The sequence below is a fragment of the Moschus berezovskii genome, chromosome 16, assembly GCF_049115385.1.
Source record: "Moschus berezovskii isolate FMDL1 chromosome 16, NW_MosBer_1.0, whole genome shotgun sequence".
Classification (NCBI taxonomy): Eukaryota; Metazoa; Chordata; class Mammalia; order Artiodactyla; family Moschidae; genus Moschus; species Moschus berezovskii.
The window spans coordinates 44,935,697-44,953,499 of record NC_142475.1 but is presented as its reverse complement, the minus strand read 5'-3'; the positions used below and the strand labels follow the sequence as shown (position 1 = coordinate 44,953,499).

General features: G+C 36.8%; 1 protein-coding gene across 12 annotated transcripts in view; it reads right to left on the bottom strand.

Annotated features, from left to right (window-relative positions):
- Positions 1 to 17,803, bottom strand: part of STAU2 (staufen double-stranded RNA binding protein 2) — a 322,176-nt gene that overhangs the window by 186,333 nt on the left and 118,040 nt on the right. For all 12 annotated transcript variants that reach the window (XM_055431772.2, XM_055431769.2, XM_055431760.2 and 9 more), the window contains 2 exons: positions 12,517 to 12,654; positions 3,985 to 4,116 (listed from right to left, as the gene is read on the bottom strand). In XM_055431772.2, the coding sequence (XP_055287747.1) occupies positions 3,985 to 4,116; positions 12,517 to 12,654 (270 nt within the window). The remainder of the gene's footprint in view (positions 1 to 3,984; positions 4,117 to 12,516; positions 12,655 to 17,803) is intronic.

Below are 17,803 nucleotides of genomic sequence, written 5' to 3'. Positions count from 1 at the left end.
GGATATATTTCGAAAAACCTAAATAAACAGAGCAAGATCTTGTTCAAAGGCTGGAAGACTCAATATTTTTAAGATATATTAATAAATGCAAACATGATCTATGTAATATTCAACACAATCCCAAAGAAAAATTCCAACTGGATTTTTTTGGTAGAAATTGATTCAAAAATTTATTATGAAAACATAAAGATTAGCCAAAACAATTTTTTTAAAGTAGAACAAAGATGAAGTTCTTTATCTGATCTCAAACCTTATCCAAAAAAGGTACACTCTATATACAGTGGTACAGTTGAAGAAGAGACATACAGATTAACAAACAGAAAATCTAGAAACAGACCCACACATAAATGGTCAACTCATTCTCAACAAAGGTCTAACGAACTCAGTGGAAAAAGCACTAATCTTTTAAACAAATGGTGTTTGGACAACTGGACAACATACGTAAAAAAGGAGAAGAGAAGACAGAAAGTGAGAGACAGGAATCCTTCATCTGATAAGGCACTGGCATCCAAAATATATAAAGAACTTTTATAACTCAATAATAAGACAGTAAACCATCCAGTTTTTAAAAAGACAAAAATTCTGAACAGATACGTCAAAGAAGAGATATGAGTGGTAAATAAATATATGATGAACTAGCCAGCATTATTAACTAGGGAAAATGGAAATGAAATCCAATAAAACAACATTAAACACCTAATAGCATCATCAAAGCTATAAAAACCAACAATACCAAGAGCCAGAGAAGACGTGGAGTAAGCAGAAATCTCAAACACTGCTTGTCGAGATGAAAAAGGTACAACCTCTCTGGAAAACATCTTCAGTTTCTGATAAAGTGGCAAGTGCACTATTATATGAATATGTACCTAACAGGCTATATTAGAGAACATGTACGATCAAGATTTGTACATGAATGTTTATAACCACTTTATTTACAATAGCCTCAGACTGACCATAGGGTTGACACAAACGGCTGCATAATATACCATTCAATTTATTCAACATTCTGGAAAAGGCAAAACTATAGAGACAGAAATCAGATCAGCGTTTGTCAGGAGCTGAGGAAAAGGAAAGACATTCACTATAAAACTGATGTGGTCATATACACACACTTGTCAAAATTTATTAAGCTGCAATTCACTAAATCTTAATGTTTTTAAAGTGAAGATATATTAGTGCATACATACAGAATATCTTTGTAAGGACATTTATCTTCTTTTTTTTAAAATCCTATACAAGATTCACTATATTCAGACACTATTTCTAAATGATATACAAACATTAACTAAACATGGGAGATACCTTTAGGAAGAGACCAAGTCTGAGGGTCTCAGGGTAAAGTGAGGCTAATTTTTTCTTCACTGTTCACTCTTTTGCACTTTTAAATTCTTCCATGGACAGAGGAGCATGGCAGGCTATAGTCTATGGGATCGCAAGAGTCAGAAACAACTTAGCAACTAAACCACCACCACCATCACCACTCAATTATGTACATACCTTGATTATTTTTTTAAAAAGCCAACTTTTTAAAAGCTAGTTTTAAATATTTATTTTTATAATTGCTTTCGTCACATTCTCAAAAGATCTTCTTATTGACAAATCAAGGTTTTAACTAACTCCTCTTACTTGATCTTTGCAGCATACAACTACCACTTTTTAAAATTTTGGCCATGCCATGTAGCTTGTGGGAATCTTAGTTCCCTGACCAAGGAATGAACCCGGGGCCAGGCCAGTGAAAGCACCAAGTCCTAAACACTCGACCACCAAGGAAGTACCAGGCACCTTATCCTTAAAGTCTCTTGCTACTCTCTTTTTTACAGGTATTCTTCCTCCTCCTTTCTCTATCCTCCATGCATGTTATCTGCTACTGAAATATTAACACATACACTTAAGAAGTATGGCTGGTGTCTTTCCCCTCTCCTCTCTATACCACTGCCCTAGTTCAGACCCTCAGGATCTTTCACCTGAACAATTCTGCTGGCACTGGCCTCCCTGCCTTCAGTCTTGTCCTGCCCATATCCATTCACTACATTACTTATAGGACTGTCCTATGTAGAAAGCAAACCAGACCATGCCACTTTCAAGCTCAAATCTCAATAATTCAAAAGCACATTACTTCACATAAAAATAGTCATCTCAGCTACTCCTGACTTTGCAGACTCATCTTCACATATCTAGAATTTTAATTATACTATAACTTTTGTTACGTGATGTAAACTCCTCACCTCTAACACTTACTGGTCAGTTTCAAGAGTGCGAGGACCAAATTCCAGTCACCTTATCTTCAGTTTTAAGTGTTTGGCATTTAGTGGGTGTGATGATTAATTTTATGTGCCAACTTGTCTGGGTTAGGTACTCAGATATTTGGTCAAACGTTATTCTGGGTGTTTTAGGAAGAGATTTACATTTAAATCACTGAACTCTAGAGAGTAAAAAAAAAATGGCTCTCTAAAATGTGGGTGGGCGTTGTCAGTTGAAGGCCTGCCTAAGCAAAGGCTGACCTTCCCTGGAACGAGAGGCAGCTTGCCAGTCAACGGCCTCCAGACTCTGCAGCTCCTTCCTGAGTCTCCAGCCTGCTGGCATCCCCAGCAAATTCTGGAGTAGCCAAGCATCCAAAACTTCATGGGCCGACTCCTTAAAATAAGTCTCTGTGTGATACACACACACACAACACTCCCTGTGAGACTCTATTCCTCTGGAGAACCCTAACTAATAACACAGTGGGTATGCAAAAATATGTTTTTCTAATTAATGCTGGTGTTTTGCTCTGTTTTATTTTCACTTAACTCACAAATAAAGGTCTACGAGGAGATTTATTCTGACATATTTTTATAAATCACTTACCAGTTATAAGTCAATATGTGTTAAGTTAAAACAACATATACACAATGTAAGAACGACAGAAACCTGAACACGTGTTAGGTTTCATGTTACAAATACTTTTAAAAGAAGAAAACACATTCACTAGCCAGGTTATAAAAACAGAACTGAAATCTCCAGTGATATCACACAGATAAATAATTTTTAATTACTCAGAATAACTGCCTAGATATTTACAGCACCTTAAAAAGTGTATCTAATTATTTTTTAATAGATAATTTCATTTTTACTCCAAACTTCACAAAGGTGTTCCTGCAGAAACTGAAAATATCCCTGAAATAGAATCTGTATGTGAGAAAATGGCATGGAAAAAAACCGTATTCTTTATGACAGAAATAATCATTAAGTTTGTTTTGGGAATGTTCATACAAATGAAATGTTTAATAAAAATAATGTCTACATATGTATAGATAAAATGATAATTGAATACAAAGTGAAATGAAGTCAGTTCCTGCCAAGTTAACTGCCAAGTCCTGAATTCAGGGTTCTCAGCTTCTCTTGCAATACAGGCAGGTGTTAATGATGTCATTACCTGCTGCAGAAGAAATAGGGGACCATGAACACAAGTCTTGGCAGAAAATAAACACTCTCTGAGTTTACCTTTAATTTAAAGTAAATAGAAAAATCAGTTTATAGAGTGTCTGTCCTATACAGCTCCTGCCCTAAAGGGATAAATCAGGATCTTTATTTCCAGGGTTTTCAGCTGTATTCCAGAATTAAAGGCTAACAACCTCCATTCTTAAAAAGCACAAATTAAAAAACTGGGTATATAAGGCAAAAATCATTAGTCAGTAAGGTAAAACTTACTACACTGGTATTAATATTATATAAAATATATACAATTATACAGCAAATTTTTAATATTTTCTAATTGTAAGAACATAATATTTTATCGTGACCCCTGAAACTGGTTATTTTGTACCAGGAGAATCTGTATCTTTAAAGATATGAAGATGAGAGTACCAACTTGGAAAAGTTAAAACTTGACATCTACTTTACACTAGTTAAGACAGTACTAAGAGTCAAGGAACAATGGAACAGAACTTGCTCATTATTTTTATATTCTGACAGGACAGAACTTATCCGTGTAAATTTAACTCTCACCTTGTCAAGTTGATCTTGAAGACTAGTGGATGCTTTATAACCAAGTTGTAATAGCATAGCTTCCGCAGCATTTTTTTTGGCTATCTTTTTATTAGGTCCTGTTCCAGTAGCAACTTCATTGCCTACCTTGACCTGGTAAGAATAAAGTAAGAAATGTAATGACAGCTACTTTGGTAACAAACATTAACATCACAAAGCAATGTGTTCTGCTCTCTAGCATTCAAAAATATAAAGTTCATTCCATAATAAAATAGCAATTAAGATCCCTATTTTATATATATATATGAATGCATACACAAAGAAAAGTATGGAAATCTGGTCCTCAAAATGTCAATGGGGGTTATATCAGGATGACAGAATCTTCAGTTCAGTTCAGTCACTCAGTCGTGTCCAACTCTTTGTGACCCTATGAACTGCAGCACACCAGGCTTCCCTATCTATCACCAACTCCCGAAGCTTGCTCTAACTCATGTCCATTGAGTCAGTGATGCCATCCAACCAATAGAGTCTTAAAACATTTTTATTTCCTTACATATTTCTATATTCTTTGATTTTTAAACAATAAACTTATTTATATAAGCAGAAAAATAAAATTCACATTGTAGAGAGTTGATTATGACTACATTTAGTATTCTTCACTTAAATTAATAAACTGAAAAGTCTAAAATTCACACTGCTGCCATTTAAAATAATGTTAAAATGTGCAGAAAATCTGAATACCCATTTCTCCAAAGACAATATGGAGATGATCAACAAGCACGTGAAAAGATGTTCGGCACTGCTAATCATGAGGGAAATGCAAATCAAAAAAACAATGATATTACCTCAAACCTGTCAGAATGGCTATCATCAAAAATATCCCAAATAACTAATGCCAGCAAGGATGGGGACAAAAGGGAACCCTTGTACACTGCTGGTGAGAATGCACATTGGTGCGGCCACTATGGAACACAACGTGGCAGTTTCTCCAAGCAACAAGAAACAGAATGAGGGGAGGGATAAATTGGGAGAATGGACTAGAGATATACATACTACTATACATAAAATAGGTAACTAGTGAGGACCCATTATATAACACAGGGAACTCGACTCAGTACTCGTAATGACCTATATAGGAAAAGAACCCTAAAAAGAGTAAATATATGTACATGTATGCTTCCCAGGTGGCTCGGTGGGGAAGAATTTGCCTGCAATGTAGCAAACATGGGTTTGATCCCTGTGTCAGGAAGATCCCCTGGAGAAGGAAATGGCCACCTACTCCAGTATTCTTGCCTGGAGAATCCCATGGACAGAGAAGCCTGCTGGCTACAGTCCATGGGGTTACAAGAGTCAGACACAACCTAGCGACTAAACAACAACATGTGTATGTATAACCGATTCATTTTGCTGTACACTTAAAACTAATACAATACTGTAAAACAACTATGCTCCAGTAAAAATCATTAAAAAAAAAAAAAAAAAGAACCACCATATGTCCCAGCAAGTCCACTCCTGGGTATGTATCTAAAAAAAAACAAAAACACTAATTCAAAAAGATACACACACCTCTACGTTCATAGCAGCATTGTTTACAACTGCCAAGATAAGATGCAACCTCAGCGTCCATCAACAGATGAATGGATAAAGAAGATGTGGCGATTATATACACAGTGGAATACTACGCAGTCATAAAAAGAATGAAGTTTTACCATCTGAAACAACGTGGATGAACTTGAAGGATATTACGCTAAGTAAAATAAGTCAGAGAAATACAAATACTGTATGATGTCACTTATACGAGGAATCTAAAAATACAACAAACCAGTAAATATTAAAAAAAAGAAACAGACAGACAGATATAGAAAACAAACTAGTGGTTACCAGTGGGGAGAGGGAAGCAGGGAGGGGCACTATAGAGGCAGGGGATTAAGAGGTACAAACTATTATATATAAAATAAGCTATAAGGATATACTATACAGCAAAGACAATATAGTCAATACTTTACAGTAACTATAAATGGAGCATAACCTTTAAAAATTATAAATTATTATACTGTACCCTTGTAACATATACTATTGTACATCAACTATATATCAATAAAAAGTCTTTAGTCCAAAAAAATAAATTTAAAAAATTATATAGTTTACAAAGGATTACATTAAACAGTTTCTAAAGAGAACATATAAAGATTAATACAATACTGTAGTTAAAAACAAAGACTTCTGAGTCATATTTGGGTATGAAATTCAACTCCATTATTTCCCATGAACTGATTCAAATTATTTAATATCTCTAGGCCCCAGTTTTTTCATTAGTAAAAGAGGGGTAATACAATGACCTAACAGTGTTACTTTGAAAATTAAACAAGAAAATGTACATAAACTACAGTGTATATTATAGCGTAACTGCTCAATAAATGGTAGCTTTTCATCATTAGAACTATCCCACAGTTCTCTTTTGTGAACAAGATGCAAACATGTATGTACATCACGTATTTAAATATACATCAGCCATCTTATATCCACATGTACACTTCCTGAGCTGGGTAATGATTTTTTAGTCATGTATATGCTGAGATAATACAAATATAAAAATTAAATCAGAAAACAAAAAAGGAAAAAATTACATGAAGAAACAGAAAATACACAGTGAAAGTCGGATTTACTTTTACAGATTGTTCTCAGTAAGTGATAGAAGGAGCAGACAAGAAGATAATCACAATTTTGGAAGTTAAACAATGTAATCTAAATAATCTATGGGCAAAGAAGACATCTCACTGGAAATATTTTAAATAAGTAATAATGGAAATACAATATGTCAAAACCTGAAAGATGCAGCTAAAGAGAGTGTAGAAGAAAACAGATAAGCCATAAAAGCTTAGAGAAAGGCAGAAGTGTAATGAGCTAACCATTCATCTCAAGTAGTTACTAACAGCAAAATAAATCCAAAGAAACAGAACATTAAAAACAAGAGCAAAAATTTAGTAAATATAAAACAAAGTACAACAGAGAAGTTCAAAAAGCCAAAAGTTGGTTCCCTGAAAAGACTAATACAGTGATTAACCAAAGGTAAGGCTGATCAAGAAAAAATAAGAGAAGACACAATTAAGAATGAAGATGGGAGATTATGAACCTTCCATAGAATTACAAAATAATAAGGGATACTGAATAATTCTGCTAACATTTTTTAATATTAAAATAAAATGGAAACATTTCTAGACAATACAAATTTCCAAAACTGGCACAGAATAAACCCCTAACTATATAAATCTATAACTACCAAAGAAGTTAAAACCACAATTAAAAACTTTTTCACAACAAAAACTTCTGAGAGTTTTTCTAGAAAGTTCTACCAGATATTTAAAGAAGAAGAATGCTACTCTTACAAAAATGCATCCAAGAATAAAAAAAAAAAAAGAGGAATCCATCCCCAATTATTCAGTGAAGCATCACTTTGGTTTCAAAATCCAACAAGAAAAAAATAAGAAAAAAAATTTAAAGACCAGTTTCACTCATGAACATAAATGCTAGTTTAAACCATGTAATAGTACACTGAACAAAGCAATGTGGAAAAAAAAAAAGAAAATGACTACGTTAAGTTTATTTCAAAAATGTAAGGTTGGTCTAACATTCAGAATTCAAACAAAATCAATCACTGTTATCTGCTATATTAATCAGTTAAGGAGACAAATCATATGATCACCCACATAAATTGAACAAGAGCATTTGCGAAAAGTCAATGTTCACTCATATTACTCAGCCACAAAAAGGAACACATTTGAGTCAGTCCTAAAGAGGTGGATGAACCTAGAGCCTATTATACAGAGTGAAGTAAATCAGAAAGAAAAAAACAAACATCATATATTCACACACATATATAGCATCTAGAAAGATGGTACTGATGAACCTATTTGCAGAGCAGCAATGGAGACGCAGACATAGAGAACAGACTTAAGGACATGGCTGGGGTGGGGGAAGGAAGGAGAGGGTGCGATGTATGGAGAGAGCAATATGGAAACATACATTACCATATGTAAAACAGAGAGCCAATGGGAATTTGCTGTGTGACTCAGGGAACTCAGACTGGGGCTCTGTGACAACCTAGAGGGATGGGATGGGGAGGAAGGTGGCAGGGGTGTTCAAGTGGGAGGGTACATAGAAAAACCTATGGCTGATTCATACTGATGTTTGGTAGAAACCAACATACTACTGTAAAGCAATTATTCTTCAATTAAAAATAAATTTAAAAAAAATTTTTTTAAGGATCTCTTAACAGTTATCAGAAATTTTATAGTTCAAAACTGTGCAATGTTTTTGAAACATTTCATTTTGCTTTCTGCTGAAACCACATTATAACAAATCAACAGTAGTCTTATGGACCGCACTTAGAAGCACCGATCTAGTGCCGGGAGTTGGGTGAACACTCACCACCTTCCGTATCTGTTGGCCTGCTCCTGACTTGAACAGCAGGCCCTATATACAAAGTCTTCAGGTCCCTGGCTAGAGCCAGCCTCTGCTACCTGTTGTTTTTTCCAGTGCTTGGTTTGTTCCCTGGCTTCACAAGACCCTGTGCTGTTGCTGGAAAACTTGAAGTTGGAAAGATGAAGCCGGTTATGCCAGAAGCTTCTGCTACTGCTCTGAGGGTCAAAAGACTTGCCAAAATAAATGGCAGTGAAAGATAACGGAGCAGCAAAAAAATGTTTCAACTGTTTTCATGAGCTATATACCTCTTCTCATTCTCATTCAAATCTTTGGCTGCTTCAACCTTAAATCTCAGTTACTGCCCAAGCCTGAGGCCCTCTGCCTCTAGGTTCCTGTTCTTGGGACAGGGGGTTCCCATCGCACTATTCATTTTAGATCTGAGTCTGCTGACTTTCCATCTGACCTACTCTGACACCTGAAGACTTACTTCCAGAACAAGTGCTTCCAGATTCATTTTTCCTACTCACCCACCCCTTGCCTAATACAAGCTTTTATAGTTCCATGGTTCAATAGCTTGTGAGTAGCTGGTTGCTGCTGCTGCTGCTAAGTCACTTCAGTCGTGTCCGACTCTGTGCGATACCACAGACGGACGCCCACAAGGCTCCCCCGTCCCTGGGATTCTCCAGGCAAGAACACTGGAGTGGGTTGCCATTTCCTTCTCCAATGCATGAAAGTGAAAAGTGAAAGTGAAGTCGCCCAGTCGTGTCCGACTCTTAGCGACCCCATGGACTGCAGCCTACCAGGTTCCTCCATCCATGAGATTTTCCAGGCAAGAGTACTGCAGTGGGGTGCCATTGCCTTCTCCGGAGTAGCTGGTTACCCCAGTTATTTGTTAAGACTGAAAAAGACCACTGTGCTTTGCCACAGGACTTTGGTTCCCTGCCAGCACTTACAATGATTACTCAAAAAAAAAAAAAAAAAAAAAATTCACTGCATTACAAAAGTCGGTAAGCATACAAATGGGCTTCCATGGTGGCTGAGTGGTATAAAGAATCCACCTGCCAATGCAGGAGCCACAGCTTCAATCCCTGGTTCATGAAGATCCCCTGGGGAAGGAAATGGCAACCCACTCCAGTATTCTTGCCTAGAAAATCCCATGGACAGAGAAGTCTGGTGGGCTACAGTCCATAAGGTTGCTAAAGAGTCAGACATGACTTAGTGACTAAACAACAACAAAGCATGTAAGTAAACCTCTAGTCATCTTCCTAGAGAGCTTCCAAGATTTATGACTACTGTAAGATTTTTACATTAAAATGTAAATTTTTCTGCAAAGAAGCTCAATTATTTATTATGCAATAAATTTATGATGACTAGATTTTTGTCTTTAAACAAATCATTTAGACTTCACTGGCTGTCCAGTGGTTAAGACTGTACTACCACACTGGGAGGCATGGGTTTGATCCCTGGTCAGGGAACTAAGATCCCACATGCCATACAGTGCAGTCCCCTCCCCAACAAAAATTCAAGATACTATTTTTTAAAATAATAGTAATAAATTAATTCATTAATGAAGTCTTCAAAAAACTAACAAGAAGTTTGGTAAAACAGCATTTACCAAAAACTTAACTATGTTTCACTGAGTCACAAGTAAAATTAATGAAATTTCCTTAATATATATTTTCTAAAACTTGAAATCTTAAAGAAAAACCAAACCTGAGCTCTTAATCACAGATAGGTAGAAAAATTAACATCATATGATATATAATAATAAAATGTGCTAATACACAATTAATTATCATTATTTTCTCTTTGAAAAATTAAAATACCCCTTTCCAAAAAAAGAAAAAATTTGCCCTGGACCTAAATGCCCAAATAGTGTCACTGGAAATTTTCCTTTACCTAATAATCAATACAAGTAACGACATCCATTTTATAACACACATTTATTTGTGGGGTTTTTCTGGTGATAGACAAATATGAGCATATTATCTTCAGATCGTTTACTTCCACATTCAATAATAATGATTCCATTATAACAAATGATAACATTGTTCAAGCAGTTTATATAAAACCCTTTACTTTGATGAAGTTACAGCTGTAATGAATCCACTGGGGCTTTCAGAAGAAGGAAAAAACAATATGAATTCAGTGTGAAAACATTTAAAAGCAAAGCCAAATGTTCCTGTTTGACTAGAATGTTTATGAATACCCATAAAATGGAAGCTGGCCTAAGATATTCTAAATTCCTATTTCAAAAGGGGTATTCGGTATATTCCACAGGAAAGGAATTGTTTAAGTCAAAGCCAGTTTTTATTTATAACACAGGTCTAAAATGTGTGTGTCAGGGGGTGGATCTTTTTTCCCCTCAAGTTTTGGAGTTCCAAAAATACTTTCTAGAATTCCTCAAAGTTAAGAATATAAAAAGAAAAATGGTGCACATACTTTACAAAGTAAAAAAATACTAGAACAACACTGCTCTGGGTCCTAATGACATCTGGAAAACCATGTGTTTAGTAACCACAGCAGAATCCCTCCTCTTTGCACATCTAAGTTAACAACCATGGTTTACTTGTAACTACAACATAAGTTTATATCCCCAACAAAAGTCAAACATACTAGCTCTCAGGCAGGCAGGCAACAAATATACCTCATAGATTTATAAGATCCTACTATATACATACCACCATATTGGGTACTGTGAAATAAAGAAACATGGAGGTTATAAGTTAGGAAGGAAGGTAAAACTTAGACATGCACAAGAAGTTAGTCAACATGAGATATTATGTTTGAGTCTAGATGTCTGCCACATGGTCAGTACTTAATTAACATCTGTTGATTGTAACTGGGTTATATTAAATGTGAGATCCACAGGTTTGACTGGAAAAGCTTCTTTGACAAGCCTGTTGTCACTCAGTAGTGTCTGACTCTTTGCAACCCCATGGACTCTAGCCTGCCAGGCTCCTCTGTCCATGGAGTTCTCCAGGCAAGAATACTGGAGTGGGTAGCCATTCCCCTATCAACCCAGGAATCGAACCAGGGTCTCCTGAATTGCAGGTGGATTCTTTACCAGCTGAGCTACCAGGGAAGCCCATAACCTAACAAAAACAGTTGGGACCATAAAGAGAATTTAATATAGACTGGGTGCTAGAGGATTCTAATGAACCATACCTAACGTAAGAAAAAGTAAAAACCTTCCATGAGTTTTAGAGTCACACACTAAGCATATAGGCTAAAATGACATGTGGTTAGAAATTAGCTTTAGAAAACTTCAGGAGAAGAAGGAAAGGAAGGAGGGAGGAAGGGAAGAAGGAAAAATTGATAGCCAAAGCAAGCACAGCAGAAATCTTCACTGTCGTTTTTGGATGATGGGCATAGTCCCCGAGAGGCCATTATGCTCTTCCATTATACTGTCCTTTATTGTGTACTATTAAACATATCCATCCATCTTTGCATATGCTTGAAATTTTCATAATAAAAATGAAAGCTTTCTATGATACTGAGACTTGAGTTGGTAAATGAAGATGAATAGGTAGGATTTAAAAAGGAGGGCATTTTAGGCATTCTGCCTCACTCCCAGTCCCCACCCCTAGACCAATACACCAGCAACCACTCTTCAAGTTTCCAGGCTGTACAAAGCAGCACTTAAATCTCTCAGCAACTCAGAGCCCCTCTGTGCACACCAAAGTTAGGCAGCCAGCTAGCCCTCTTTTCTCGATGTCTCTAATGACCTGAAAGCTCATGCTCTTGGCCCTGTTTCACCTACTACCTCCATCCTTCTAAATTTTGTTTCTAATTCCATCTGTCTTTTATTCCCAGTAGTTAACAGACTCCAGCTGCAAATTGCAACACATTAAGTTAGAGATAGGCGTTCTCAATGATTAACTCTGGGTGAGCTCATGGTCCCTTTGAAACCTCACACTCTCCAGCCTGACATGTCCTTGACACTTGAATATTCCAACCAAGTTGGTAGATGGATCTGGAGGGAATGAACACTTCAAGTGTAAACAGTTTTATCTTCTACTATTAATTCCTAGTCTTCCTTCCCACCATATTTCTATTCTAGCCTCAGGAATTCTAAATGTTTTCAGTAGTTAAAAAAAAAAAATCTTTTAATATAAAAGTGAGACATACCTGCATCACAAATTCCCGACGTCGAGGCATTCCTCTTTCTGAAAGCAAAACGTAATCTGGCTCCTTTTCCTTTTTGGCCTGTTGAATCTGAGCCAGGCGGCTAATGGGGTTCATTCCTTGACCATATTCTGGTCCAGCCTGAAAAATAATTGAAGAAAAAAATTTCAAAATGTGAAACATGCTTGTAAAACTTCTTACTGGATCCTTAAAGAAACCATGGTTCTCATCTCCTCCCCTGCACCCCAAAACTGTGACTGGAGGAAATAAACGAAAATCAAGATCGTTTATAAAGGAAAATCATAAAGTGAATCTGAACGTAGGGTTTCTAGAGGATTTAGGGCTCACAAGTATTATTGGTAAGTGGGGTCAACTACCCTTCTAAACTCTAATACAGTAGGAGTTTTTTTACAACTTGTATTCATCAAAAAACACCAAAAAAAAAGAAGACAAGCTATGAACTGAGAAGAGATATTTGCAATATATATAACTAAAAAAAGCTGTATCTAGTATCCAAAATATATATTTTAAAACTCCTAAAAATTATTAAGAAAAAGACAATCTAAAAAACTGAGCAAATGAGATGAACAGATATTTAACAGAAGAAAAAAACATATAAAAAGATAATTCATCTCATTAAGATTCAAAATGCATATTAAAACAATAGTGAGGTACTATTTCACACATCAATTTAGTAAAAATTAAGAAGTCTGACAACGGCAACTGGTGAAGATGGGGAGTAACAAAAACTTATATAGTGCTGATCCTAAGATAAATTGGGAAACAATTTGGCAATGTCTAGTAAAGCCCATTGCCTGGAAAATCCCATGGACGGAGAAGCCTGGTGGGCTGCAGTCCATGGGGTCACTAAGAGTCGGACACGACTAAGCAACTTCACTTTCAATTTTCACTTCCACTCACTGGAGAGGAAATGGCAACCCACTCCTGTGTTCTTGCCCCAAAAATCCCAGGGATGGGGGAGCCTGTTGGGCTAACGTCTATGGGGTCGCACAGAGTTGGACACGACTGAAGTGTCTTAGCAGCAGCAGCAGTAGCAGCAGCAGTAAAGTCCATGACCCATTCCTTGGTAGTCTATTTATTCATCTAAAAAACTGTTACCCAAATGTGCTAGTTCACTTGTACAGGAATATCCACAGCTGCATTATTTAAAATAGCAAAAGAGAAAAACTAAAATAACCTTATGACATGTTCATACAGTGAAAAGGCATGCTGCTGCTAAGTCACTTCAGTCGTGTCCGACTCTGTGCGACCCCAGAGACGGCAGCCCACCAGGCTCCCCAGTCCCTGGGATTCTCCAGGCAAGAACACTGGAGTGTGGGACTTCCCAGGTGGTCCCGTGGCTAAGACTCTGTGTGCCTAGTGCAGGAGGCTTGGGGTTCGATCCCTGGTCAGGGAACTAGATCCCACATGCCACAAGTAAAGATCCCATGTGCCACAACTAAGACTTGGTGTAGCCCAATAAATAAATAAATAAATAAAAAAGAACACTGGAGTGGGTTGCCATTTCCTTCTACAATGTGTGAAAGTGAAAAGTGAAAGAGAAGTCGCTCAGTATACAGCAGTGAAAATTAAGATTTAAGTACTACTACCTGCATCAAGATGAATGAATTCAAGAAAAAAAATGTTAAGTGGCAAGAACAAGCACAGAAGAATATATAAAGTATGATATAATTTATATACACTCCATTAAAACTATAAAACACTGGTGAAATTAAATAAGGTCTCAATAGGTGGACAGCCACATGTTAATGGAGCGACAAATCCAATATTTTAAAAAAGTCAACTGTCTTCCAACTGATCTACCCATTCTCTGCAATCCCAATCAAAACCCCAGCATGCTCTTTTTGGGTAATAATTAATAAGCCAGTGTTTAAAATTCACATGGAAATGCAAAGGAAAAATAATCAAAACACCTTGAAAAAAAGAACAAAGTTTGAGGAATCCAAATACCTGATTTCAAGATTTATTATAAAGCTACAGTAATCAGAACAGTATGTGTGGTACTGGGACTCCCTGGTGGTCCAGTGGTTAACAATCTGCCTTGCACTGCAGAGGATGCAGGTTCAATCCCTGGTCGGGCAACTAATATCCTATATGTCACAGGGGAACTAAGCCTGTGCACCACAACCAGAGTCCATGCAGTGCCAGAAAAGATCCCGCATGACGCAACAAAGATTCAGTGTGCGACAACTAAGATCTGACGCAGCCAAAAAAAAAGACCATATGTGTGGTTCTGGCATAAAGACAGAGAAAGAAATCAAGGAAACAGAACGGCAACCCAAAATAGATCCGTCCATACACACATGGCCAACAAGGCTGCAAAAGCCATTCAGTGGAGAAACAGTAGCCTTTCAGCCAATGGTACTGGAACAACTGGATATTCATGTGTAGAAATAAATTTCAATCCACACATCACACAAAAATTAACTCAAAATTGCTCATAGGCTTAAATGTAATATCTAAAACTTCATAAAGAAAATAGAGAAGAAATTTTTCTGGTTTGGTTAGGTAACGATTTCTTAGACACAACGCCAAAATCACATTCAACAGTAATAATAACAACAAACCAGTAAGGATAATCTTATCCAGAAAACTTTTATCTCCAACAGCAGAAAACCTTCTCTGAGGCCTTACCTTGTAGAGGAGAATTACATTAAAATTGAGAATATAAATTCAAAGACACCATCAGGTAGTCTTATATTTTAACAACATAACTCTGTAGAGTAAATTAAAATCCAAAAGAAGTTCACAACCAACCAGTTTGAAACTGGCACTGGCATCAAACGTGACTGGACCCGAAACCTGACTCTGCTCTGTGATCTGAGGGAAGTTTCTTAAACACCAAGAACCTCATCTTTAAAACGAGGATAATATTTACATCTCAGAGTGATTAAGAGGTTCAAATGAAACAATGTGATAGCTTCATTATTCTAAATAAAATCAAGGTAAATCATCAACAGATATCTTCTCTATTTCTATTGCATAATAAGGAATGGTAGAACCTAGATGTAAAAGACATTTAAGGAAGTGACTACAATGTTGAAAACCAAGATACTATCCAAGGTGATCCACTTACTGGTCCATTATAAGGTCTGATCATACTCAAAATTAACCTAGATTTCAACTCACTGTATCCATGTTGCTTTCTCAAAATAACTTTACATTTCAGAGAATATCTGTAGACTTTAACATAAGACAGATATAAGTAATTCCAAGTATGATGTATGTGAGGAAAAATGCAGGGGGCTAAACAAATGTGGGAGTCAGGGAGAACCAGAGAAGGCTTTCCTGAGGAAGTCGAATGTAAGCTGAGATCTCAACGGTGGACAAGTAGAAAGTTCTGCAATAAAATGCATATATAATAGAGGCAGTAGCAAAAAATCATTTTAAAGTTCAAAATGTTTCTCCCCTCTTTTGGAAATAACATTTCAACAATATTCTTGCTTTTAATGGCTATAGTTAAAAGTAACAGGAGTTATATTTATAGTCTACTATAAAAATGATAGATCTTTTTTTAGACTAAAGGCTGATTACTCTTAATTTGAGATTAGATTTAATTGATTAGGTGGAAGTTAATGTGACTAGTATTGCAGTAATGAAGACCACTGTTCTTCCACTATGGATTTTATATACAAAAGAATTTAGGAAAACATACCATGGATACATTCATATACATAGAGAATGTGAACAGACAGAATGAGATACAAAATAACAAAAGTTAGTATTTATTGAATGGGTTTCCCAGGTGGCTCTGTGGTAAAGAATCCATGTGCCAAGCAGGAGTCGTGGGTTTGATCCCTAGGTCAGGAAGGTGGCCTGGAGGAGGAAATGGCAAGCCACTCTAGTATTCTTGCCCAGGAAATTCCAGGCACAGAGGAGCCTGGCAAGCTACAGTCCATGGGGTCACAAAGAGTTGGACATAGCTTACTGACTAAACAACAAGCAACAAATATTTATTGAGTAATTACTATTTCTACTGTTGATACATATTTAATAATAATAACTAATGCATTCTATGTATCATCTTGAGTAACATGTAACAATCCTGTGAAGTAAATTCAATTAGTATTCCTACTTTATAAATAGAGAAATAAAAGATTAGAAAAGTTAGGTAACTTGCTCAGGTCACAGGGGTTCACATTCCAAGTCATTTTCTGATTCTACTGACCATTTTCTTAATAGCTGGATCCTGCTCCCTGACCATGTGGTACAGCATAAAAATGAAAGCCAGTCCGCGAAACCACTATGATTCGTGATGAGTGGATCTATCTGGCATTTATTTTTAGTCTACCTAGTGATAGGATGTAGAATGCTACTTCAGGAAATGCATAACCTACAGCATCTCGGTGAATAATGACATTATTCACTAAAAAGAACAAGTGTTTATGTAGTTGTTTATGTATGTATTTATTTAGGTATTTATGTAAATATATATGCATGTATTTTTAAATACAGCAAAGGTACAAAAGTACAAAACCTACAGAAATACTTCAATTGTTTCACTGGATGATCTAAACAAGTGAAATCCAACAAAGATAAAATATACTTTACTTCTGTCCTCCTTGAGCCTGCTCTGAAGAAGTCTGCTAAAGAGGTGAGCCTGAGCTGGCTGCTGATGTGCGGACAGTTTAAGTCTTTCTCTGGGAGCAGACCTTTCACTTCATTCATGTCACACATACTGAGCGTTTGCGGGCACTGTCCTAAGTACTGATTCATCTCATTCCTCTGAACTACGCCTTAATTTTTTTTTTTATTAATGTACGCAAAATCTGATTCCATAAAAGGGAATCACAGCATCCTGAAAAGCCGCGTGGCTCTACATTCTTCTCTGAAAAGGTACTCGTGCCTGAGAGAACAGAAACCAAACCATCCCATGACCTCCAAGCTGTGCTCGGTCTCTCAGTCGTGTCCGACTCTTTGCAACTCCATGGACTGTAGCCTGCCAGGCTCCTCGGTCCATGGGGATTCTCCAGATAAGAATACTGGAGTGGGCTGCCATGCCCTCCTCCAGGGGATCTTCCCAACCCCAAGATCAAACCCAGGTCTCCCACATGGCAGGTAGATTCTTTACCAACTGAGCTACCAGGGAAGCCCGAGGGCTGCTGTGTGGATTAAATATGATACAGTACATAAAGCACTGGAGCCCTGTCTGGCACACCAAGTGCTTTATATTTGCTGTCTGCTACTGCGGCTGCTATCATCAGTGTGTCACTCACACAATTATTACTCTGCATCCTATCACCACGTCCTAAAATCTTGGGAAGTTACC